Source organism: Oryzias latipes, chromosome 2 (assembly GCF_002234675.1).
Source record: "Oryzias latipes chromosome 2, ASM223467v1".
Lineage (NCBI taxonomy): Eukaryota > Metazoa > Chordata > Actinopteri > Beloniformes > Adrianichthyidae > Oryzias > Oryzias latipes.
The window spans coordinates 22084074-22106026 of NC_019860.2; the positions used below are offsets into that span (position 1 = coordinate 22084074).

Below are 21953 nucleotides of genomic sequence, written 5' to 3' on the forward strand. Positions count from 1 at the left end.
ATCTAACATTTGCCAGAAAATGCAGAATTCGTCAAAAACGACAGGCGACTGAAAGTGTTCCTCTTCCTACCATAAACGACAATGTACTTTTAAGGAAATAATACACCAAAAAGCAAAAATAATATGACATTTTTTGGCTGAATGTCTGTTATTAGTCAAGCAGTGCCATTGAATGCAGCTTTGTCTGTCTAAACATCTATTTAGTCACAAAAATGCATCTCTTTTTCACATTGAAACAAAATGTATTTTATCTCATTGATCTGGTGTAAAGATCAGATCATTTTTATTCTTAAAATCAGGTTTGTTTACTTTACAAGAAGAAAACATCAGATTATCCTAACAGCACGAGTGCAGTTACTTTACATATCCACTAGATGGCGCCAGACATGTTCTTTTTTTTCACATTAACTTGCAATTGAACATCAGCTCAGCCTTTTCTACTCGTTTCTTTCTTTCCAAAGGAAGTTTTATTTGTTTATTTTAAATGTATTATCATTTTATTTTTAATTAATGTTGAAAACACGCTATAAATAATTGAACAAGCACACATTAATGCCAAGAGGATAACGGTGACACACCTTCAAAACAAGAAAAAGCATACAACGAAATACAAGAAATGAAAACAACAACATAAATAAATCATAAAGTTATGCATCCACAAGCCAAGCAAACCCCAAAGTGTCTTGATAGCTCAAATGTCTGAAGAGATTTTCACAAATCTAATATAATTTTTAATTTCACATAGCAAAAAGGCTGAATTGAGTTTTTTTTCTAATGAAAATGTGCATTTTTGGATACGAAATTGAGACAAAATGATAAGTAGATTAATTACCTTTGTATTTAATGAGAGCTGCTGACAAAACCAAACAGTAGATCTTTATGTGAAATAGGAAAAGTGTTTTAAAACATGTTCATAGCGGAAAAAAAGGAAAATTCTTTCCACAAGATGACTGTATACTTAAAATGAGTGAGAAGAAGCAGCTTCATGTTCACATTTACTCTATTCTATTCTCGTTTGTATGGGATATTACAGTTATTGTGAGGATAATTTATATATATAAGAGATCAAGGAGTCTCTTCTTAATGCACGCTTTGGTTAAGCTTGACGTCACATCAGACCATGTGAACTGTGCCCGAGTACACTTCTCTTATTACAGACAGAAGATTTCGAAGGAATCGCCAAATTCTACTCCAAAGCCCAACTGATCAATCATCCCACCTCCAGCCAGAGATGCTCACAAGCCTCAAAACTTTATTTTTTCCTTATTTTTTTGGTCACAAATTGACTATAAATTCCATTTGAAACTACTTTTGGGGAAACAATAAAAGCCAATTGGTGTTTCTGCATTCCTGATGCAAAAGAAAGCTTTCATTTTCTTTTACACCTAACAAGCATTTCCTGCTAATCAAAATGAGAATAAAGCCATAAAGATTGAACACAAGTCCTCATCTCTCTGCAGCTGAAATAAAGAGAGAATCTGCTTTAACAGAGTTTAATAATATTCAAACTGAGGCTGGAAAGGAAGTGAGAGCGGAGATAAGAGGAAGGATGCAGATCCTGAGAGCCCACAGGAATATCTGTATAAAAGTCCACATCACACGACGAGGAGGATGTTAGGCCGGCTGTCGTGCTGCAACAAGCCACAGTGATTACACATCAGTCGTGAAAAAACTGGAATTGATTCTGGTGCCTGAGAGGTGACAACGATTCCATTTATTAAGTCAAAACAGAAGCGTTGTTTTTTTACACGTCAGCTGTTTACAGTGACTGTAACTTTCTACGTGACACCTTTTAGTTTCTTAGAAATATATTTTCTAAGCCACAAGCCAGCAAAAACATTTCCAAGAATGAAGCCACGCCCCCTTTTGGTGACCAACAAATGCGTGAATAGCGACTTGGAACATGTGACAACATGAAATATTTCACTGTCATCACTCTTTTTTTCTGTCTTAGATTTTCAGGAAAGCTGAGTTTTGAATTGTTTTAGCTCTGCCCCTTTCCCCCTCTTCTGTTAGCATTTGTTTTGACATTTTACATCTTGCAATAAAACCTGTTTTGGAAACTAAAATGTCTTAGAAAGACAATAAAATTTGTTGTAATACATGTTTTTATGCACAGAAGCATAAAAAAAGCTAGAATCACATAAATAATGATGATTATCATTATTAAAAGGAGAAAATATCATGTGGAGCTCTGTTTATTTATTATGATCAACAGACACCTGCATGTTTAAAAGCCCACATAACACTTTAGGCTTTTATTCTGAAAAACAAAAGACAAATTCTTACATTTAAACACCCTCCGATAGACATTTAAGTCATTTCTGAAGGTGTTTCAATCTTTCTTTAGTCACAATCTGCAGATAATCTTGAATCGATCAAATACTGACAGTTTTGATGGTTCAAAGCCGCCAACAGGTGAGTTTTCCTCCAGAAATTGGAGTTTTTTTTACTCGTCAAAGTTGGAGTTGTTTTAGTTGGGAGAGACTTTTCTAACAAATCAAAGTTAAATCCCACTTTAGGCTTTGAGCTGCTGATGGTTTTGAGGCTGCAGGTTGAAAAAAAAGCCTTAAAGTGTGCAGATGTTGTGTGCAAATCAAATGTTGGGAGGGAACGGAAACTCGAGCAGAGGAGGCGTCTTTTTTCGACAGGATGTTTTCTCTTCAGAGGTCGCCCTGTGAGGCTCAGACTCTGCAGCGCCGTGGGAGTGCTCGCTCTGATCTGATCTGAGCCAGAACATGAAGTGAGGCCAGCACGTGCAGCAGGGAAAGCCGGGGCGGACCGCCCGCAAGCCGAAGAGTCAAGCTTCCTTTGCAGCCGAAGAGCCCTCCATGGAGACCAGCTTGGAGTTCTGAGGAGGGGAGGGAAACTTTAGGAAGCAATGGCGGGATTTTGCTGGACCCTCCTGGTCCTGATGCTCTGCAGGACATCTCACGCCTCTCAGGATCTAGACACCAAAGGTAAAAAGCAAACGAAGCATGGAAATGAAACATCCAGCTGATGGAAAAAGTAGATAGTAATGGGGAAATGAAGTGATTTTTTGGGTTAAATCCGGGCTGGAGGAACATCTAGTAGGGTGATTGTAGTGGAGCACTTTCACCTTCTGCAGCTCAGAGAGAAGAAACAAAAAAAAAAACCCTGAGTGACACATCATCCAAGTGGATGACTCAGAAAGCCCAGTGGCTCATGTGCTGGTATCAGACCGATTCCACTGGGGGAGTGGGGCGCTCGGCGTGGATCTCATCGATTTGAGAGGGAAAGAAAAAAAAACAACCTTCTGGTTTGGTGAAAACTCTCAACGCTTTTCTCCTCAGACGTGACGCTGAAGCGGGTGTTCGTGCTCTGCCCAAACTTCACCACCCAGCATGTTCTGTTCAAACTCACCATCAACCAGGAGTTGATGGCGACGTGCGAAATCAAGAACAGCAGCCAGATCTTTGAGTCCCAGCCTTCCAACACAGACGTGGAGTTCAAGAAGACCGACGCTCTGGTGGGTTTCGAGCTCCGGGGGGCCATGGCGAGAGCCGACGTGGCCTACAGATGTGATGCCGACAAAAAATTCCCCCCACCCTTCGAGTCCTTTCCCAACCATAGCTGGTTCCTGGTCTTCCATGAAGGTACGAGCTCCAAAGGTTTCCTCTCTGGAATCTGGGGGCGTTTTGGTGACAGAACGTTCTCTCTGCTTTATCCAGAAACCTGCACCAATCCAGAGGCCTGCCAAGAAGGAGGGGGAGGAGGAGGGCAGCTGCTGTGGGTGTGGGTCACAGGGGTCACGCTCCTCGCCACCTACGGCCTGGCCGTCACCGTCGCCGCATTTGTCCTCTGGGTGAGACGTTTCCTGAAATTGTGCACATTTTTCGTTTGTTTTGAACGGGTTTAGATGTCAAAATAAAGCTCCATTCTTCCCGCTATAAAAAATTAAAAACAAACAAACATGGAAATCAAATACTTTTGGGTTCAAACTGCGACTAAAAATAAAGAATTTTTGTTAAAGTTGAGACTTTCAGATGTAAAAGAAGCAACTTTTATTAATAACTACATGTTCTGTCCAGGAACATGTAATAATTGTCATCACTGCAAAAATATCTGCATAAATATCAAACACAATGAAATGACTTAAAGCGGCGTTTCATGGCGCTCGCTGTTCCCGCCCTCATTGGCTGAGTGGCTGCTACGCACACCTCACACTTCCCTTCTAGCTCCACCCCCCTGGTCTGAGCTCCATGTGACAAAGTCAATTGAAAAAAACAACACACATTTTTCAATATATAGTCTTGTCTGTTGGTTTTATCTCCATAGCAACCGTTGTATTTTTTGGCCGCCTGGTGGAGACGAACCAGTGGATGTCATTTTTAGAAGAATCGGCAAAAGTAACATTTTTGAATTTCCTTAGCAACGGAGGTTTTTTTTGTTAACCACGCCCACATTCCTAATATGTTCATGTCATGTCATTTCATTCAGCCTGAGCCAGGGATTCATGTGCTAAACTGCCATAATATTTTCGTTAAGAACTCGCGAGCAACTTTGGTGTGCTCGCAAATCTAACGCCGTTCAAAAAAACCAACATTTTTCTTTATTAAAAAAGTTCACACACACACACACATACATAAGTACGTACGTACGTACATACATATAACTTTTGCTGCTGCACTTAAATTTACCTTTAAATATTGCCAAAAGGAATCATACCTTTTTACTTTTCTTTTTCTTTACGACACTTGATTCGTCATTTCATTAGAGAAAAGAGTCACTTTGCTGAATTTTAAGGTTTCGTTTAAATTTATAAATAATATTTTACATCTTTTAACACAAATTCAGTCAAACTTTCCTTGTCAGGATGCAAAAACAGAAAAAAGTTCTGCACTTTTTTGGGATGTTTTTGTGGAACGGAATATGAATAAGTGAATTCAGCGTGTCATATATTCAGACGTGTTTGATCTAAATACCTAAATTAATCTGACTTCGCATTACATAGATCCTTTCAAAGTAAAACTTTACGTTTATTTGTAAAATACCAAAAATGTGAGTCATTTAAAGACTTCAGTGACTAACTGATCAACCGCTTTGTTGTTTTTATTACAGTTAAACTGATTTTAAACACATTTTCCACAAATAAAATTGAAAATATCAAAATAAAACAAATGTAAAGTGATAAACTGTGGGTTTAAAATGTGATTTATCTTAAAAAGAGCACATCTGTTTAGCTCCAAACAAGCCAGACCTTCTTTGTAGAAAGAAGAGCTGCATTGTGAGGAAGAACGTTTAAGGATGTGAATGTAGTAAAACAGGAAATAATTAAAGTTATTGTGACAGAAAGAAGCAGATAGAGAACAGGGAGAAAATTACTCTTTACTTGTTCTTATTCTAACACCGTTTTTGTAAGAAAAAAGGTCTTTAAAAACTGATGTTTCCCCCAAAATGAGATATTAAGCACCTAGAAATAAAAGTTCTATTACTCTATCAGTCTTAGACTGATTTAGATTCCCAGCAGGGATGCCTTTTATAACCTTTAAGTAATTATTTTTACGTTTTAAGCCTTTTTTTATTTGCTGTTTTTCCTGTCGCACTTTAACAATGTGTCCCGGATTGGACAGAAACTTACTTCACCTTAAAAACTTTTATTTTGAAATCTCACTCCACTTTTTTATCATTGAAAGCATAAACCTGCAGGAAAGGGTGCATCCACTGAGCTGTCCCCCGTGTGTTTCAGTTCAAGCTGAAGGATGCGGACTCCCAGAACGACTACATGAACACCAAACCCAAAGCGGCCCGCAAGAGAAGAGGCCTTCAGAACCCCACACCCAAATACGTCTGATCTCTACACACCCTGGAGAGCTTCATTTACGTTCTTCTGGATTGTGTGAACTTGCTTTGTGTGCAGAAGTAGCTCTTGCGGTGCATGACACAATAAAAGGTTTCTGGATGGCTCACTTCCTGTTGCAGTGGCTCATCGTTTCTGTGACACGTCTGCTGTTGGGAACCCCTCTGTTTGTGGTTGAAACAGCAGGTGGTGCCTGAACGGGGGGGATTTAACCGCATTCGAAAGGGCTTGTCTCTGCAACTGAGCAGAGAAAGTAAACAAAAGCTTTTAATGGCAACTAAAAACGTCTGTTTCTGACATCTGAGAGCGCCGCTGAGGCCGCCGATCTGCAGCGTTTCCTGCCTCCCTACTGTTTTCTGCAGAAGACAACTTCAAAGCCTCTCCAGCTTCACCTCGCTCACCTTCTGTATGATCTCCTTTCACACATGTCAGGAATCCAACTTTCACAGAAAAAAAGGATCCAATCAAGAACGTGAGAGTCAAACTCATGCTTTGGCGCTTTAATGATCACCCATTCAATGTTAAAACAATAAAAATCTAAAACGATGAGTCTTTAAGGTTCCTCTGACGTCGACGGTTCCGAGAAAATGCGGCGTCGGAGGATGTCGGCCGCCTCCTCCTCACAGCGTAGATCCTGCTCCGTGACCTGCAGGGAGGGAAGGAGGAGAACCACGTCACCCCCAGTTATGAAAGAACCCAAACCAGCAACTCCACCTGGATGAATCCATGAGAAAAAACGCTTTCTTTCTGTCTTTAGAAAGTCTACAATCATAAAAAACTACTAATACATATTTGATCTGCTCCGGATTTTACAGCAATTTGAATATTTAAAGCTCAGAAATGTAGTTTTAAGATACATTTTCTTAAAAGATATATAGGAAACTGCTGCAAGAACATGTTAAGAACACCAATTTCACTGGAATGGGTCCAAATAAAAACCCTACTAGTGGGAGAAAGACTCACCAGGACTGGAGTGTATCCCAGGATCTTCAGGTGACGGATTTTGACGGCGAGGGAGCCGCGAAGGCGGGACGTCCCAAAGCAAAAGCCAGAATTTGGCACGTAGATGACCGCAGTTCTGAAACAAACATGGAGGAAGTTCCTTCACATCTAATGACGGAGCTGGAGTCAAATCAAACAGGAGGGAAAAAATAATCAGCCCGTATTTTTGATGATGATGATTTCTGAAATCGTCTATTTTACAGATTAATGAAGTACTTCATCGTTATGAATCAATTTATTGATACTTGAGGATTGATAATGATGTGAAACTGTGTTAATAAGGTATAAATATCTGATTTAAACCGGATAATTCATGGTAAGAAAACGGTCCGGTCCAACAGGGGTGGGATTCTAAAAGTTGGCTTCCTTGTTTGATCCGTCTTTGCATGGATGTAAAACTGTTGATTGTATTGTTTTGTCAGGCATCAGCCTGCTTGAAATAACCCCATTTCCATATCCAAATCCAAGTTTTAATTTCATTTTCAGCACAAGGGACGATCCTACTTTCCAAACAACCGACAAAGTCTGACGAGATTGAAAGTTTCCAAGAAGACGAATGCAAAAAAATAGTTTAATGCCTTCAAAATCTTTCAAAACACTTTAAAAATGTTTTCTGTTTCTGTGGACCCAACACATTAGCAGAAGTGATCCTAGGTTGTTGTTTACATAATTTTAGAACCTCGTTTATTAAATTAAGAACATTTTGAACTAAAGAAAAAAGGTAATTTTATCTGTTTTTTGTTCACTGGAGCCTCACAATACAAGGTGACCCTTTATTTTGAAATATTTAGATTTCAAAGTAAAGTTTTTGTGTATAAAAATTCCTGTTGTTGATTTCAGTTTTAAAAAAATACAGAGATAGAAGAAAGTCGATGCGAGTAAGGAGAAGCCAAACATCCGCTCCGCCTGCTTCGTCATCAAAGCGCCGTCTGCTGAGCTGCGTCATCTTTTACCTTTGACTGCTCTCTGCTGGCGTGGTTACCACGGCGTCTGAAAGGCAACGCACACAAACACAGATGCTGGCGTCACAGGAGGGAATGTTTACAGCGAGGAATCTAACATGTCAGGACTCTTTTTTCACCTATGGTGTAAAATTTCTCCAAAAGCACCGTCTCCTGGAGCGCCGCCTCGGCCCCGTCTCCCAGCGCGCTCCTCAGACTCCGGGACAGTCGCGGGTTCACCTCCGGACTGGGGTCGGGGTTCCCCAGAACGGACTCGGGAACGGAGAGGGGCAGAGGAAGAGGAGGACTGTCAAGACGAAGGCACAGGTCCACCGTCTGAAACATTTTCTCCCAGGCCCTGCGGAGGTTTGGATCTGAAGGGAAACCGAAACAATCAAAAGTGAACTCCACTCTTCCCTCCCACCCAGCTGCACATGACAAATTGATTTCAAAAAGATGATTTAAGCAGAAATAATCTCCATGGCAACCATATTGTTTTTTGGTCGCCTCGGGCCGACGAACAGCTCCATATAACTTTAAAAAGAATCTGCAAAAGTAAATTTTTGGATTTCCTTAGCAACTGAGGTTTTCTGCTGACCACGCCCACATTCTTAATGCAATCACGTCGCATGTTATGTCGTTTCGTTCAGCTTGAGCTGACGATTCACGCACTAGACTTTCATAAAATTTAGATGAAAAATGTGCGAGCAGCAGGAGAATTGTTCAGAAATCTACAAACAAGTAGCTTCCCAATGAAGTTCGAGGAGTTTGGAGGCGATAGATCGTGTTTAAATTCGCAGCTAGCTAGTAAAAGGGAGAAATTCAAGATGGCGGCCTCTTTCTGAGGTCAAAGGTCAACGAAAACGGTTGTGGTTTTAAAAATTTTGTGGAGATCGCTAGCAAAAGTTTTCACTTCCCGTATTGTGAGAAAATGAGAAAATCGCCAAATGTCACACTTTGACCACAAAGCGGCTGCCAAGTTGTAGGTCCTCTCGCCATCCCATAATAATTCCTTTGGATATTGCATTAGTGGATGTTTAGCACCTTTAACAGATTTGACCTCATCCATTTTTTGATGGTTTCTTCCGCTGTGATGTCATCGTTTTTAAGGAGGGGGGGGGGGGGGGGGGGGGGTCGTTCACTATGTAAAAAAAAAAAAAATCATTTTAAGCGGGCGCTAGGCGTGGTCAGCATTTTGAGTTTGCTACACCGGTTAAATATTCGCTCAAAGTCGCAGAAAGATAAGTGAATTGCCAAAAAGCCTCTGGTCCGTCAGTCTGGGAAAAACCCAAAGCCGAGCTTCTGCGGACCGGCCCACCTGAAGAGGGACGCTCAGCCGCGCTCCTCTGCAGGAGCCGCTCCAGGAGCGCCGGCGGGAAATGACCCATCAGGCACAGACAGTACGCAGACTTTAACAACTCCAGCCCCGACATCCGGGGCAGATACGAGTCCAACGCACGGCTGACGCTCTCCAGAAACCTGCAGCGGAGAGATTTCTCTGTAAGTTCTCCCGTCAGGATGGAAACCTGTGTTTGGTTTGGGATTGTTTTCTTTAGAAAAACATACATCTTTAGAAAACTTTAGGCTTTTATGCTACATTTTTACACAATCAAAGCATCCAGGCACGACCGGTCACAGACGTACGGGTTTCTGCGATGCTGCAGGTCAAAGTTCAGGTAGGAGTACACCTTGACCACACACAGCAGATCTCGGAGAGTCAGGGCGTCCGGGTCGGCGATCACCTTCTCCGCGTAGGCCTCCATGAGGGCAGCGGGGGCGAAGGTGGCGTTCTCAAACGCAGACAGGAAGAGGAGCAACTAAGCACAAAAAAAAAACAGATTATTGAACAAATATACAGATGATTGGAAGAAAGGCAGAGGCAGGAGGGTTTTTTTTTTTTTGGTCACCTGTTTGTTGCTCCAAAGGTCCAAATTGGAGGCGATGTAGTCAGAAATCCCCGTGAAGAGGACGGTGTCTCTGTAGGACAGCTCCCTACAGGACAGGAGGACTCGGTATAGCGGGTTGAATGGGATGCCGTGAAGGTCGTCTACCGAAGGCAGACGATAAAACAAGTTAAAAGAGAATCATGAGGACAAATAAAGGAACTTCTCCCTCTGTTTGTACCCAGGATTTTCTTGCTGCAGACCTGCAGGAGGGGTTTGGAATAGAAACCCATGGTCGCCATGGTAAAGATCATGTATTGGGCGTTAGGAAGGGTGAACTTGTGCGCCATCGACAAGGCTTTCAGCTGAAAAACGTTTGGAAAACGGTTTACAAGTCAGGACGATGAGTCCGTTGGAAAACGTAAGCTCACCTCCAGCTTTGATTTGAGCTCTTGTGGGGCATCTTTTCCCAGCAGGCGCATCATGGTCTGCAGAGCAACAACCCCCTTGATCCGGGGAAGCTGGACTTCAACCACCAACCTGCGACGCGGCGGCAAAACTCTGTGAGCTCTGAGAGTTAAACGGAGACTCCTGTGTTGCTGCGTTCCGTACCTCATGCCCTCTTTCAGCGCGTCGACGTTGGGACTGCTGTCCATCTGCTCCAAACAGGAGGCCAAAATGGACAAACTCTTCTCATCAAAGTCGTTCAGCTTTTCCTGTTGGTGGTAAAAACACCTCAAGTCAGACGCTAAAACAGCAGAACTGCACTCTGGGTTTGTCGACGGCTCACCTGGCAGGTACGCAGCAGAGTCTGGACCACACGACTGCGCTCAGGAACGCCCAGACTGACCGCGCTCAGGAGAGTGTAGGCCAAGTTGGCGTGGTGCATGCCCGCCGCAGATCCCATCGCTCGGTGGAGAAGCTTGTCAAACTCCGGGTGCTGGAACGTCAGCCGGAGCTCGTACCGCCGCTGCTCCTCCGACATCTTTTTGGTGGACGACCACATGTGGGCCAGGCAGTGGCTGACCTGCCGGACCGTGGGGGGGTGTTTACAGGTGAGGTCCAGCACGTCTGAAGGGGAGCTGCAGGACTGCAGGAGCTCCTGGAATCCAGCCCCCCTGTGCCTCTCATCTGAGGCCGTCCCGTCGGAGTCGGGCGGGGATGCGGAGTGTTCGGTTCCCTCCAGCTCCCTGCTGCGCCTGCCGCCGTCATGACAACGGAACCTAACAGTTCTACCCGCGTGCCAGGAAAGAGGCGCAGAACCCCAAGAGCTTTTGGTGCGCTGTTCATAAGATGATGCGACTTTACAGGGCGCAGATGCCAGGAAACGCCTCTGTTGCCATAGAAACGAGGGGCGACAGGCGCGCAGGGTCAACCTCATGAGCTCCCCTGTCACGAGGGCAGACATGCTGCTCTGTAGGACTACCACACTTGAAACATGACTCAGCAACATTTAACCAAAGTTATTTTAAACTCTCCATGCTTATGTTTGCGGCTCCGATTAAACAAATGTACCAGCAAAATGTTTCAGTTACAAAAATTTTGTATGAAGAAGTTCCAACATTTGAGCACTAACAAACAAGAAGGTCAAATAACTATTTGTGAGGCAAAATGACTCGTTTGTTTTAGCTTCTTTAAAAAATTTAAACCCACAAATTGTTAAATTAAAGTTAAAGTTATTTACCACATCAAATAACGCAGAAATAGGGGTAAATATTTGAAAATAAAAGCCGAAGTTAGCTTGCTCGTGCGCGTTTCTGTTTGGTCCGTCGTCGTAAAATGTCCCCTGACGCACAAGACTTCCTGACTCACCAAATAAAACAAAATACCACACTATAGTAAACCTTTTGAAAATCAAATATGACATTTTTATCAATGATTTTGATCCACAATACTATATAAAAGAAAAAAGAAAATATTTTTTTGAGCGCGCGGACACAATAAAACGTAACATCTCATGTTTCCTAGCAACCGACGCTTCCACATCGATGGCAAAATTTGTGGTGGCTGGTAAATAATAATAAAAGAAAACTAAGGAAAGATTTTTCTTTCTCTAATTCTTAAACAGGTTAATAGTTTTCACTCTTCTAGGTAAAGCAGATTGCCCCTTTTATGCTGAGGCGGAACGTTTGGCAGACACACTGCAACGATCTCTGCCGAACTTCAGGGCCCACAAAATCTGCGTTCTGCCTGATGAATGGGAGGTAGGGAAATACAATGATGACTTCAAATAAACCTGATTTTTTTGTGAATTTGCTTTAAATACATTAATGGATATGTTTGTGTTTTCTTGCTCCTAACAGGGATGGCTGGATGGCACCTGCAGCAAAAATGGATGGAAACATGAGGAGTCTCCTCTGGTTTGGAGAGAGCTGGTGGAACAGGGGGGGAAAGGTTTGCTTCTGGGGGGCTTGAGTGACTTCCTGAACCACTGTCAGGTAATGACTGTTATTTTTTGTTTCTTTTTTAATCTAAATTTGTCTTTTGGACTGAAACCAACTGCCATATTTAGGATTACTACGGCGTGTCATCAGACGTAAACCCAGACATGATGCTCAGTGTTGCAGCAGAGAACCTGGAGACACAGATCAAACTTCTCCAAGAGGAACAAGATCATCTCAATCTCGTTAAACCCATTCACGTGTGGATAACCGGGTGGGTTTCAAAGCCCAAAATGAACTGGTTTTAAACGTTTCAACTGACTGATTTGATGTCCTTGCAGGGCGGCCAGCCACACGTCCCGGATCTTGATTCCTAATTTGCTCTCTGCTGAGATTTTCCCCAAAGCTCCTGCTGTCAGCCTCCACCTCCTGGATCTGGATGAAAACGAGGAAGAACTGCAGAGGCTGAGAGAGGAGACCCAGAGCCTGGCTCTGAGCATGCTCCGTCGGGTATGCCACCGCTGGAGTTTTCATCTCTTTATTTTATTCCAAAGAAATAAAACCTGAGGCCTTTTCCAGGTGACGGTTCACACGGATCCGCAGCAAGCTTTCAGAGAAGCAGACGTCATCGTTCTCTTGGATGACACAAATGGAGGGAGGAGAGGAGAAGGAGAGGAGGAAGAAGAAGAGAAGCAGGAAGTGAAGAGTGTTTGTAATCGCTACAGAGAGTTTAGTCGACTCATTGACGCTAAGGCCAACAAGCAGGTGAAGGTGATCGTGTCCGGCGACTCCCACGTCAACTTGAGATGCTCGCTGCTCGTGGAGGGTGCACACTCCATCGACAGCCACCAGTTTGTTGCCGTGGCAACGCAGCTGGAAAACGAAGCCCGAGCTGTGGTGGCAGAGAAACTGGGAGTGAGGCCGACGGGTATTTATTTATTTATTTTTGGCTGGTTCATTTCCGCATTAGGTTCTTTTGAGAAAGTGTTGATCGACTCCTTAATCTCGTAGAGGTCACAGAGGTCATCGTGTGGGGGAACATCAGTGGCCTTTCCTATATCGACCTGCAGAGAGCAAAAGTCTTTAACTTTCAGGGACCAATCAAGGGGCCGGCCTTTTTTCCCCAACCCATCTCCAGGATTTTACCTGACAGGTTTGCCTCCACCATTCAGCTTCTTGTTCATCAGAAACAAACAAACAAACAAAGGGGTCACCTCTGTCGCAGGAAATGGTTGGAAACAAACTTGCAGGATCTGGTGCGTCGGCGGCGTGACGCCGTGACTTCGAGGACTGGTCAAGCGGCCTCCGCCTCCGCCGCCAGCGGGATCCTCCGAGTCCTGAAGGCTTGGCACGCAGGGGGAGGTCCAGACGAGATCATGTCTGCTGGGGTGCACTGCTCAGGTCAGGAGAGAAAGCCCAAAAGCCTGGAGGTTTGGTGGGCTGAGACGTGACTGCGTGTCCGCTTACAGGCCTTTTCAACCTCAGAGATGACATCATCTTCTCTGTTCCGGTCACGTTCGAAGGAGGGAAATGGTCCATGGTGTTGGATGTGACCGTCGGAGATGGGCTGATGAGGAGGCTGGAGCTCTGTGCGGACGAGCTGTGGCGAGTACGGCCTCCTTCACAAATGACCTGCACAGGCCACACAACCCCCCACACACACACACCCAGGGGCAATTTAGACTCTGCAATTACCCTATGAAGCATGTTTTTGGGACGGCGCCCGAGGAGAGCACGCAAACTCCGCACAGAACGAGTCGAGGGTTGATAAGAGAGAACTGCAATTAACAGGAGGAATTTCAAAATAAGTGCACGAGTTTCAAATCAAATTCAGTACAAAACTGGAGCTTATTATTTGCTCAAATAATCAAAAAGGAACAAAAACACGTAGATTATTAGAAATGTTGTAGTAAATGAGTCGTTATGCATCAGTTATTTTCTAACAAAATGAAAGTTTCAAACTGCATGTCTGAGTATTTCTTCATACAAATCACTGCGAATCAGGAGCAGATGAAAAAATGCAGTTTGGAAAAGATTGTGTTTGTGATGTAAAAATTACGCCGGGCGGGGGCCACCAGCTCCACGGTCCTAGCCCTAAGCAACAGGGAGGGGAAGGGGGGCGGTCCCACCCACAGCTCAGAGGTGAATTTCTGCAGAAACGACATCCCAGAATAATCCTAACTGAAAGACCACAGGGGGACACTTTAAAATAGAAGAAAAGGTGTCTCATTCTCACATTTTCTTTCTTTTATTCTTCAGGAGAAACAACATGAACTGGAAAGCCAAGGAGAAAAACGTGACTGAAGAGAGATTTCTTTCAGTTTGCTCTTTTATTCTTTCACATTTAAAGATGCAGTTTTCCAGTTTTTTGACAGCAGATCTTTCCCCCCTTTTTTTAAATTTTTTTTTTTTTTAAAACTCTTTAGAACAGAATCGTCAGACCTAAAAGTTCAAACTGAGCACTTTATGGAAAAAGAAGACATTAGAAAATATATTCCTTCTTTTTTAACTCCAACAGCTCCTTCAGTATGTTTTTATATTTATATATATATATATATATACTGCATCGCTCAAGAATCTGTCTTTTAGCATAAAACACACCATAACATACACAAACTAGTCTGTTAATATTGTTTTTGAATGGGACTTTGTCACCGACATCTATTATTTCCCCCTGTCACCCTTTTTTTTTTCTTTTTTGTAGTCCTTACAAATTGTGCAGAGCCGCTTTGTCGGCGGTGAACAAGAACTGGAACAGAGTGCCACTTTCACATGCAAAAAATACACTTTCCTGGGGGTTTTTTTGGGGTGGGAGGGGTTTCTACACTATACACAACAGGGGCAACAGGAGGAGGAGTTAGTACAAATACAGCGCACTACAACGGGGCGGTGAAGGGGTCTCTCTGTACAACCCATCCCCCGGAAACGTTGATGCTGAGGGGTTCAGGGGAAGAAGGGAGGTGGATTTTCCCGCCACCTCCCTGAACGTTTGGGTCGAAGGAGCCGACTTTCAGCCACGGAGGCATGCGCGCCGCATGCACGGATGATCGGGGGAGGGGGGGTTTCAGGTGGAGAACATAAAGCCCCGCCTTCTAGCTTCACGCGTAGGACACCGCCGGGACTTTCCCGTCCGTCTGGAATCGAGCTTCGTCCGGCAGATTTCCAAACTCTGGGAGTTTACACGTCAACCGGAGATCCTTTTGAGTCTGCCCCCCTTTTTTCTTTTAAACCTTGAATCCAGTTTCCTCTTCTGGCCTCTAAATTAAATAACTGTGGAATAAATTAGTATCTAGATAGAATTTTATCTCTTCATAAACATCTGAGGAAACGGAACAGATCAGGTGCTGAACGCCTCCTGGACACGGGTTTGGAGATTCACGTACAAATAAAAACAAAGGTGGCGGGGAAAGGAGGGAGGACGGCTACGACTGCGGCTGCTGAGGCGCGTCTGTAGCCCCGCCCCCCACCTGTCTGTCAGAGGAGCCGTCCAGCCCCTCGTCGGCCTGATCCAGTTCGCTTTGGTCCAAAAGCTCAAAGTCCTCGTCCTCGGTGGGAACTAGCGTGTCGTCTGGCAGATCCTCGCCGGCGCCGCGTTCCCCGGCGACCCCCTCCTCCGGGTCCTGGTCGGGACCGGGCGCTTCGTGAGGCGCTTCGGCCGGCAGGAACTCGGCCGAAGGGGGCTCCTCGCCGGAGCGCAGCAGGGCTGACAGAGTGTTCTGGACGACGGTGGAGATGGCCGTGCTCACGATCTCCTCGCTCAGCGCCTCCAGAGACTGCTGTGTGCTCAGGGCGACGGGGGGTCCCCTCGGCTCCGCCCCCTGAGGACGCGGCTCTGACGGCGCCCTGCCCTCCGCCCCGGACGCTCGAGCGTGTCCGTTAAAATGCGTGTTGACAAAGTGCAAGGGTGACGCCAGGTGCTGGATGAGGAGGCTGGCGGGGCTCAGCGGCTCCTCCGGCTGGGCGCCGGCGTGGCCCGCCTCCCCCTGACCCGGCCCGCGCAGGTTGAAGTGAAGCAGGGTGTGCTCGAGGGACGGGAACTCCTCGACTGACGGGAACTCTGGGAGGTCGCGCGGGTCCTCTGGGTCGCTGTGGAAACTCTGCTGCTCCACCTCTGCAACAGAAAAAGCCACCGACAGGTGAGGCCAGACAGGTGAGACCGCCTGCGGCGCAACGACAGGCGGCGCCACGCTTACCCTCCGACATGTCCACGAGCTGGGGGGTGGTTGCCCTGGAAACGGGGAAGCCGCCGCTCTCGAGTATGGACGCCTCTTCATCCGACAGCTCCGAGTCCGTGATGGCCATCGCCAGGGCCGTGGTTTTCACATCCACCTGGAAACAAGCACAAGCCCTTTCAAAATAAAAGGCACCAACAGGAAATAATCCCCTTTGCTGTTTTTGTCAAACTCCTTTTTTCATTTAAACTGGATGCGGCACAAAATTAAACACCTTTTCCTGCAGAAACATAAATTAACTACAAAAACAAAATATTTTATTGCCCTATTACACTCAATATAATACAATCATTTTCTTATTTTCTACTTTCTTCACCCTTAAGCTTTCATAAACTCTAATATTGTCAATACTGGACTCTACCTGCTTCTAAAAGTCAAGACACACAAAAAAATAGATGAGAGCGTCATCACTTGGAGTAAAAAAAAAAAAGAGCTGAAGAAGAAACAGAAGTTCTTTTAAATGTCAGATTATCTGTTCCATTAAATATCAGGTAAAAAAAAAGGATTTTATTTTTTCCTGCTGTGGAAAAACACACTTAGACCTGCTAATATATTAAAAAAACACAGAGTAAAGTCTACAAAAAAAGGGTAGATTCAACTGAGAACCTGTGACAACATTTCAGAAAACAACCTGCCGTGCACGGTGGTGGTGTATTGATGATATGGGGCTGCTAGTGTCTAAATCTTAAATCTCTAATAGTTTAAAAGCTAATTAGATCGTGTTTTCTGAAGTATTTAATGAAACGATGGATTTCTACATACAACCGTGATATTTTAAGACTATTTCTAATGAAAGAAACGCGAAACAGAACATTTATCTGTCATTTATCTTCTAAGGACGTAATAAAAATCATTAAAAAAAGAGATTTATTTTCCCCATAAGTAACTGTAAAAACAAGGCAGCTCTGCATGTGTTTCACTGTAGCAACTATCATTTAACCATCTTGGCTTTGGTCTAAACGCAATTAAATTGAAACATTACTTAGGAAGTTTTAAACATTTAACACAAAAATGTCAACAAATTTACTCCTTTTTTATTTTATTTTAATCAGTTTAATCAAAAAAATAAAACAGGGAACATTTTAGTTGTTACCCATTTCCAACGCCTGACTGTAAGCAAGGGTTCGTTTCCCACAAACCTTTGCTTCTGTGTTTGTGTGTTTGTGTAGTGCAGGTGTGCGTTTGTACCGTAGGAGCAAAACAGGACAATTCCTCCTCGCTTTCACTCTCGCTTTCCGTTTCTGCACTGGGCTCGTCCCCGTCCTCCACCTCCTTCTTCACCTCTGTGGTGAACACACACACACACACACACACACACACACGGGAGAAATAAATGAAAGCTCCTCCCCACCGCCGGCGAGGAGGCGGGTCCCTCCTCCACGCCGCGCGACAAGCAGGAGAACTGCACCGGACGGGTTTGACATAACAGTCCAGAAAGAGACGGATCGCCAAAGAAAAGTCGATTTTAGGAGCTGAAATGTTGCCATGGCGATCAGGCGACCATTGAAGACGTTTCTGTAGTGTTATCGTGTGTTTGACCCCGCCTGTAGGGGGCAGAAAGGATCCAAACAAACTGCTAAAGTCAGATTTACTGAGTCAGACCGAGACTGAAACAGACGGAGGCTAAAATAACCGCTCATCACTAAAAGAACAAAGGAGGTCAGCCACAGGGAGGTCCCTGGTTAGGGGCAGGAAACGTTCACCAAAACCCCAAAACAAAACATCTAAAAGGCCAACTTAGGACGGCAGAGTCAGAAGTAAGAGGCAGTGTCAATGATTCAGCATCTATTAATGTTCTGGAAACTGAGTCCTAAACAAGATGGTTTAAAAGGAACAATTTAAGTGGCTTTTAAGCTTAATAAATAACACACAAAAAAAACTTTATTGATACAAAAATGGGGGAAATGACTGTTACCAACAGAAAAAGCAGCAGCAAATGAACAAAACGACCATGTACACAGAATAAACATCACATTTTAGAAACAAATATTTTCTCTTCTAGCTGATTACACACAATAACAAAAAATAAAGGGTACATGTGGATTAATTCACAGATTATCTGTGGATTGAACGCCACTAAACCCGACCCATAGGACGCTTTGGGACACTCACTCCGCTTGTCGTGCTTGCGGTGCTCCGTGCTCATGCTGTAGTCCAGTTTCATCAGGATGGGCTCCAGGCCCGTGTACATCCTCTGGATCAGCTCGTGGTAAACCACCAACGGCCAGAGCAGAACACTCAGAACTGTGGAACCGAGAGGAGAACAACGTCAGCACCCGGCATCCTTTAAACGCTTTAGAAACTGTTAGAAAAATCAGCTCAGGACAGGTTTTAGCTGTCCTCCTTTTCTTTTTTTTACTGTATCGAACAGCCAGGCCGTCCCGTCACTGATAAGAACTACAGAAATCTTTCAGAAGAACTGAGATGCGTCTTATTTTGAAAATCACATGAAAATGAGCCTACATGGAGTGTGGTTTAAAAAAAGATCCTAACATGTGTAAATATTGATTAAGATTTGATGTTGATTTGGAGAAGTTTTTCCTCTGATTTGTAAAAATGGAATAAAAGGCCAAATGAGGGTTTTCTTTTTTAATAGAACATCATTTTAACAGCAAAAACTCAATTTGAGCTCAGATTATCTTTCAGGGCAAACAGATTCATCGTGTTTTGTTTTTAAATTAATCTCGCATTTTACGTTCCTGAACAGATTCCAGGCGTTTTTTGATTTGCTGTAGGATAATCCCTCATGTCCTCTTGACAGGTTTCCACAACTTTATTTGATTGAATCTTCATCTGTGAAATGTTTGCAATAGTTCTAAATGTTCCTAGATTTCCATGAAAAAAAGTTTTCTTTCGGAATCGGGCGACAACTTCAGCCTCATCTGACTTTTAAGGTGTGGCGGATAAATACTACAAGACAAAATGATACCTTCATAAAACGACATATCATAATAACAAATGTAAATTCACAGTGAACACAAATGGATTAACATTTGTCGACGTGTGCGAGAACAGCCTAAGTACAGATTTCTTTTATTTTGAAGTCGTCTCTTGTTTCCTGTTTTGCTCCTTTCTCCCCAAAGAAACTTTCGAAATATACGTTTGTTTTTCATGAACTTTGCAAGCTTTGTGTTTGTCATTTAGCAGTTGGAGCAGCTGCTTTAAGAAGGTAACGGATGCATTTAAGAACAACTCGACACGCGTCAAGAGTTGGTCACAGGCGGATGTGGAGGACGAAAGCTGCTAGTTTTCCAAAATAAAACTTCCTTCCGAATTAGGAATTAAACAAAACAGAAAAAATGCTGCCTTAAATGACTCACCTATAATGTAGGAGATCATGATTCCAGGTACGTAATGTCCAACCACAGCAAACACAAAGGAGCCGCTGCACATCATCACACAGAACTGGGGAAACACGTTTTGTTTTTTTAATTTAAAAAACAGCATCACACTATAGGGTTTATGTCCGGTGTGTTTTTTTTCCGTGCCTTTCTGTGGTTCTGTCGTTTGTACTGCAGCATCTCCTGCAGATACATGCAGCTGGTCAGGTAGCTCTCGGCCAAGTGGTGGCTGAGCTCAGGAACGCTGAGTAGATGCTGCTCAGAACTCAGGCTTTCACTGGATACAGGAAAAAAGAAACACAAAACATCAACTTTAGCATGTTTGAAGCCACAAAAACAACTAAAAAAATCAGATGTGCAGATAATGTAAAAAGAATCCACACAGGAAGTTGGGAATATGTATGAATGATGTACACACCTTCGTATAGGACGAGCCTCGACATGCTGAACTGCAGACAATAAACCCCAAAGAATCAGACATTTAGCTTTTCAAAACCCTACACACGTTACACACGTTTAGCTAATAAAGGTTTAAAGATTTTGAATGTTAAAAATGGACTGTTTTCTCAAAGTTCAGAGGTGAACCAGACTTCCACAGAACAAAAAATCGTCTGCTCCTCCTGTGATGCAGACTTGAATGTTCTGCAGGTGAGCTTTAGTTACCTGTAACGGTGGGAAACTTGGACTTCCACCTTTCCAGCAGCATCAGTCCCAGCAGAGAGACGCTGAGGACGAAGAGCGGCCGAAGGGAGGTGGAGGACAGGAGCCTGTGGACAAGAACCGGGAAATAAAACCAGAGTTTCCTATTAGAGGCCAGAAACACTTGGAAAACCAGAGTTTCCAACTGTCTTAGAGCCAAACATGTTGGAAAACAAGAGTTTCCAGCTGTTTTAGAGCCACAAACCCTTGGAAAACCAGCTTCAAGCTATTTTAGAGCCAAATCTAATGGAAAACCAGAGTTCCCAACGGTTTTAGAGCCAGAAAACGCGGAAAACCAGTTTCCAGCTATTTTAGAGCCAAATCGGTTGGAAACTCCGAGTTTCCAGATATTTTAGAGCCAAATCTGTTGGAAAACCCAGAGTTTCCAGATGTTTTAGAGCCAGATCTGTTGGAAAACCAGCTGTTTTAGAGCCAGAAAACAAGGAAAACCAGAGTTTCTAGCTGTTTAAGAGCCAAAAGCACTTGGAAAACCAGAGTTTCTAGCTGTTTAAGAGCCAAAAGCACTTGGAAAACCAGAGTTTCCAACTGTATCTGAGTCTAAAACCAAATTATGCAAGAGGAAGAACAGCTGGAATGACTGAGTAAACTAAGGCTGAGTCAGGAAAACCAGGTTTCGGGAGCTCATGATGACTGTTTTACTTGGATCGTACCACTTTGAGTCGTTGAGTGAAAATCGTTTTTGATCAAACTTACTCAATGTTTTGTCAAATTTTGTTATCATTGCCACAACAAACGTTTAATTAAATTACGATGACAGCACATTAGCGAACACGAACTGGCACTTTTATAGAGGAATTACTCGTTTTTTTCCCCTTGGTTTTGTTTCTGATGGTTACATTTAAACAGGCTGGTAAGCTAGGTTAGCATCAGGCTAAAGACGTGGGATTAGCTAAATTATCCTGACATCTATTCGTAATAATATGCTAGCTGGAGTTAGCCACGAAGCTAATGCAGAGATGACGGGACGAAAAGCGGATTCGGCTTTTACCAGAACAGTGTGTTGAGCGTGAGGACAGCGGAGATGCTGTACAGCGGCCTCTCCCAGACCAATAGCCTCTGCGCCCATTGCAGCAGGGAGTCGTACGGCGACAGCCAAGCCTGAAGACGCTCCTGCAGGCGCTGGAGCTCCGGGTCTCCGTCCCCGCCGGCCTGCTCCGACGCCCTGGCGGTGAAAAAATCCTCCAGGCCGACTGAAGAGGAGGGAACCAAGGGGCGACTTGTGGTCTCCTCTCCGCTTGCCATGTTTGCCCACACTTTGTTATGTTGTTTTGGAGATCACGGGGTGTAAGGAAAGCTGAGCGTCAAGTCCGATTGGTTTTATTAAACTGAAGCTTCCGGTTGGGCATTTCAAAATAAAACAAACTACATGGCAAACTTGTACGCAGCTTCGATGTTATTTACAGTGGCTACAATATTAACACTAAAATAAATCGTTTTAAAATATTTTGGACACTATAATAAAAGAATGTAAAATATTGCTAATGATATCAAAGACGAAAGCAGCATAGATAAATAAATTACAAAAATCAAAACAAACTGTCAAGTACTGAGCGTGTTTTTGGATATTTTATTTTGAAAGTAACATCTACTTTCGCCTACGATTTCCGCTAACTTAATGACCGTGCAAATGTG

At 43.8% G+C, this 21953-nt stretch overlaps 4 protein-coding genes across 6 annotated transcripts; 2 read left to right on the forward strand and 2 right to left on the reverse strand.

Annotated features, from left to right (window-relative positions):
- Positions 1-2610: 2610 nt before the first annotated feature.
- LOC101154847 lies at positions 2611-5930 on the forward strand. Its single transcript, XM_004066604.4, has 4 exons — positions 2611-2960; positions 3315-3617; positions 3693-3826; positions 5711-5930. Exons 1-4 carry the CDS (start codon positions 2882-2884, stop codon positions 5813-5815), a joined length of 621 nt encoding a protein of 206 aa, XP_004066652.1. The 5' UTR covers positions 2611-2881; the 3' UTR covers positions 5816-5930.
- Positions 5931-6294: 364 nt separating this feature from the next.
- fastkd2 (FAST kinase domains 2) lies at positions 6295-11441 on the reverse strand. The gene is made up of 11 exons (XM_004066717.4): positions 10438-11441; positions 10260-10363; positions 10079-10187; positions 9889-10012; positions 9672-9811; positions 9409-9581; positions 9083-9243; positions 7905-8138; positions 7777-7813; positions 6785-6899; positions 6295-6467 (listed from the first exon to the last, which is right to left on the reverse strand). Exons 1-11 carry the CDS (start codon positions 11098-11100, stop codon positions 6375-6377), a joined length of 1953 nt encoding a protein of 650 aa, XP_004066765.1. The 5' UTR covers positions 11101-11441; the 3' UTR covers positions 6295-6374.
- A 152-nt stretch (positions 11442-11593) lies between these two features.
- On the forward strand, positions 11594-14611 carry mdh1b (malate dehydrogenase 1B). Of its 3 annotated transcripts, none has more exons than XM_020709085.2 (10): positions 11594-11657; positions 11739-11851; positions 11951-12085; positions 12160-12302; positions 12370-12538; positions 12608-12956; positions 13040-13181; positions 13254-13429; positions 13498-13633; positions 14288-14611. In XM_020709085.2, exons 1-10 carry the CDS (start codon positions 11636-11638, stop codon positions 14442-14444), a joined length of 1542 nt encoding a protein of 513 aa, XP_020564744.1. In that variant the 5' UTR covers positions 11594-11635; the 3' UTR covers positions 14445-14611. The 3 variants fall into 3 exon arrangements, with proteins under 3 accessions (XP_020564744.1, XP_023821832.1, XP_020564747.1); XM_023966064.1 differs by having other exon boundaries at positions 13498-13637; positions 14288-14543; XM_020709088.2 differs by lacking the exon at positions 11594-11657 and having other exon boundaries at positions 11837-11851; positions 11951-12041.
- Positions 14612-15250: 639 nt separating this feature from the next.
- Positions 15251-21649, reverse strand: retreg2 (reticulophagy regulator family member 2). The gene is made up of 9 exons (XM_004066718.4): positions 21310-21649; positions 20265-20368; positions 20020-20050; positions 19749-19878; positions 19581-19665; positions 18373-18504; positions 17449-17543; positions 16222-16357; positions 15251-16139 (listed from the first exon to the last, which is right to left on the reverse strand). Exons 1-9 carry the CDS (start codon positions 21561-21563, stop codon positions 15451-15453), a joined length of 1656 nt encoding a protein of 551 aa, XP_004066766.2. The 5' UTR covers positions 21564-21649; the 3' UTR covers positions 15251-15450.
- Between the last annotated feature and the right edge of the window lie 304 nt (positions 21650-21953).

What these genes read in the sequence shown, in the direction of transcription:
- mdh1b (XM_020709085.2), top strand. Translation starts at nt 11,636, where the DNA reads ATGGCAAAATTTGTGGTGGCTG. An exon ending in TTCTGCCTGATGAATGGGAG is followed by an intron (nt 11,852 to 11,950) that starts GTAGGGAAATAC and finishes TGCTCCTAACAG; the next exon opens with GGATGGCTGGATGGCACCTG. An exon ending in ACTGGGAGTGAGGCCGACGG is followed by an intron (nt 12,957 to 13,039) that starts GTATTTATTTAT and finishes TTAATCTCGTAG; the next exon opens with AGGTCACAGAGGTCATCGTG.
- LOC101154847 (XM_004066604.4), top strand. Translation starts at nt 2,882, where the DNA reads ATGGCGGGATTTTGCTGGACCCTCCTGGTCCTGATGCTCTGCAGGACA. An exon ending in GTTCCTGGTCTTCCATGAAG is followed by an intron (nt 3,618 to 3,692) that starts GTACGAGCTCCA and finishes TGCTTTATCCAG; the next exon opens with AAACCTGCACCAATCCAGAG. An exon ending in TCGCCGCATTTGTCCTCTGG is followed by an intron (nt 3,827 to 5,710) that starts GTGAGACGTTTC and finishes CGTGTGTTTCAG; the next exon opens with TTCAAGCTGAAGGATGCGGA.
- retreg2 (XM_004066718.4), bottom strand. Translation starts at nt 21,563, where the DNA reads ATGGCAAGCGGAGAGGAGACCACAAGTCGCCCCTTGGTTCCCTCCTCT. An exon ending in GAGGCTCGTCCTATACGAAG is followed by an intron (nt 19,879 to 20,019) that starts GTGTGTACATCA and finishes TCCTGTATCCAG; the next exon opens with TGAAAGCCTGAGTTCTGAGC. An exon ending in CCGCAAGCACGACAAGCGGA is followed by an intron (nt 17,544 to 18,372) that starts GTGAGTGTCCCA and finishes TGTTCACCACAG; the next exon opens with AGGTGAAGAAGGAGGTGGAG.
- fastkd2 (XM_004066717.4), bottom strand. Translation starts at nt 11,100, where the DNA reads ATGTTGCTGAGTCATGTTTCAAGTGTGGTAGTCCTACAGAGCAGCATG. An exon ending in CTCTGCTGCGTACCTGCCAG is followed by an intron (nt 10,364 to 10,437) that starts GTGAGCCGTCGA and finishes TACCACCAACAG; the next exon opens with GAAAAGCTGAACGACTTTGA. An exon ending in TGGGATACACTCCAGTCCTG is followed by an intron (nt 6,468 to 6,784) that starts GTGAGTCTTTCT and finishes CCCTCCCTGCAG; the next exon opens with GTCACGGAGCAGGATCTACG.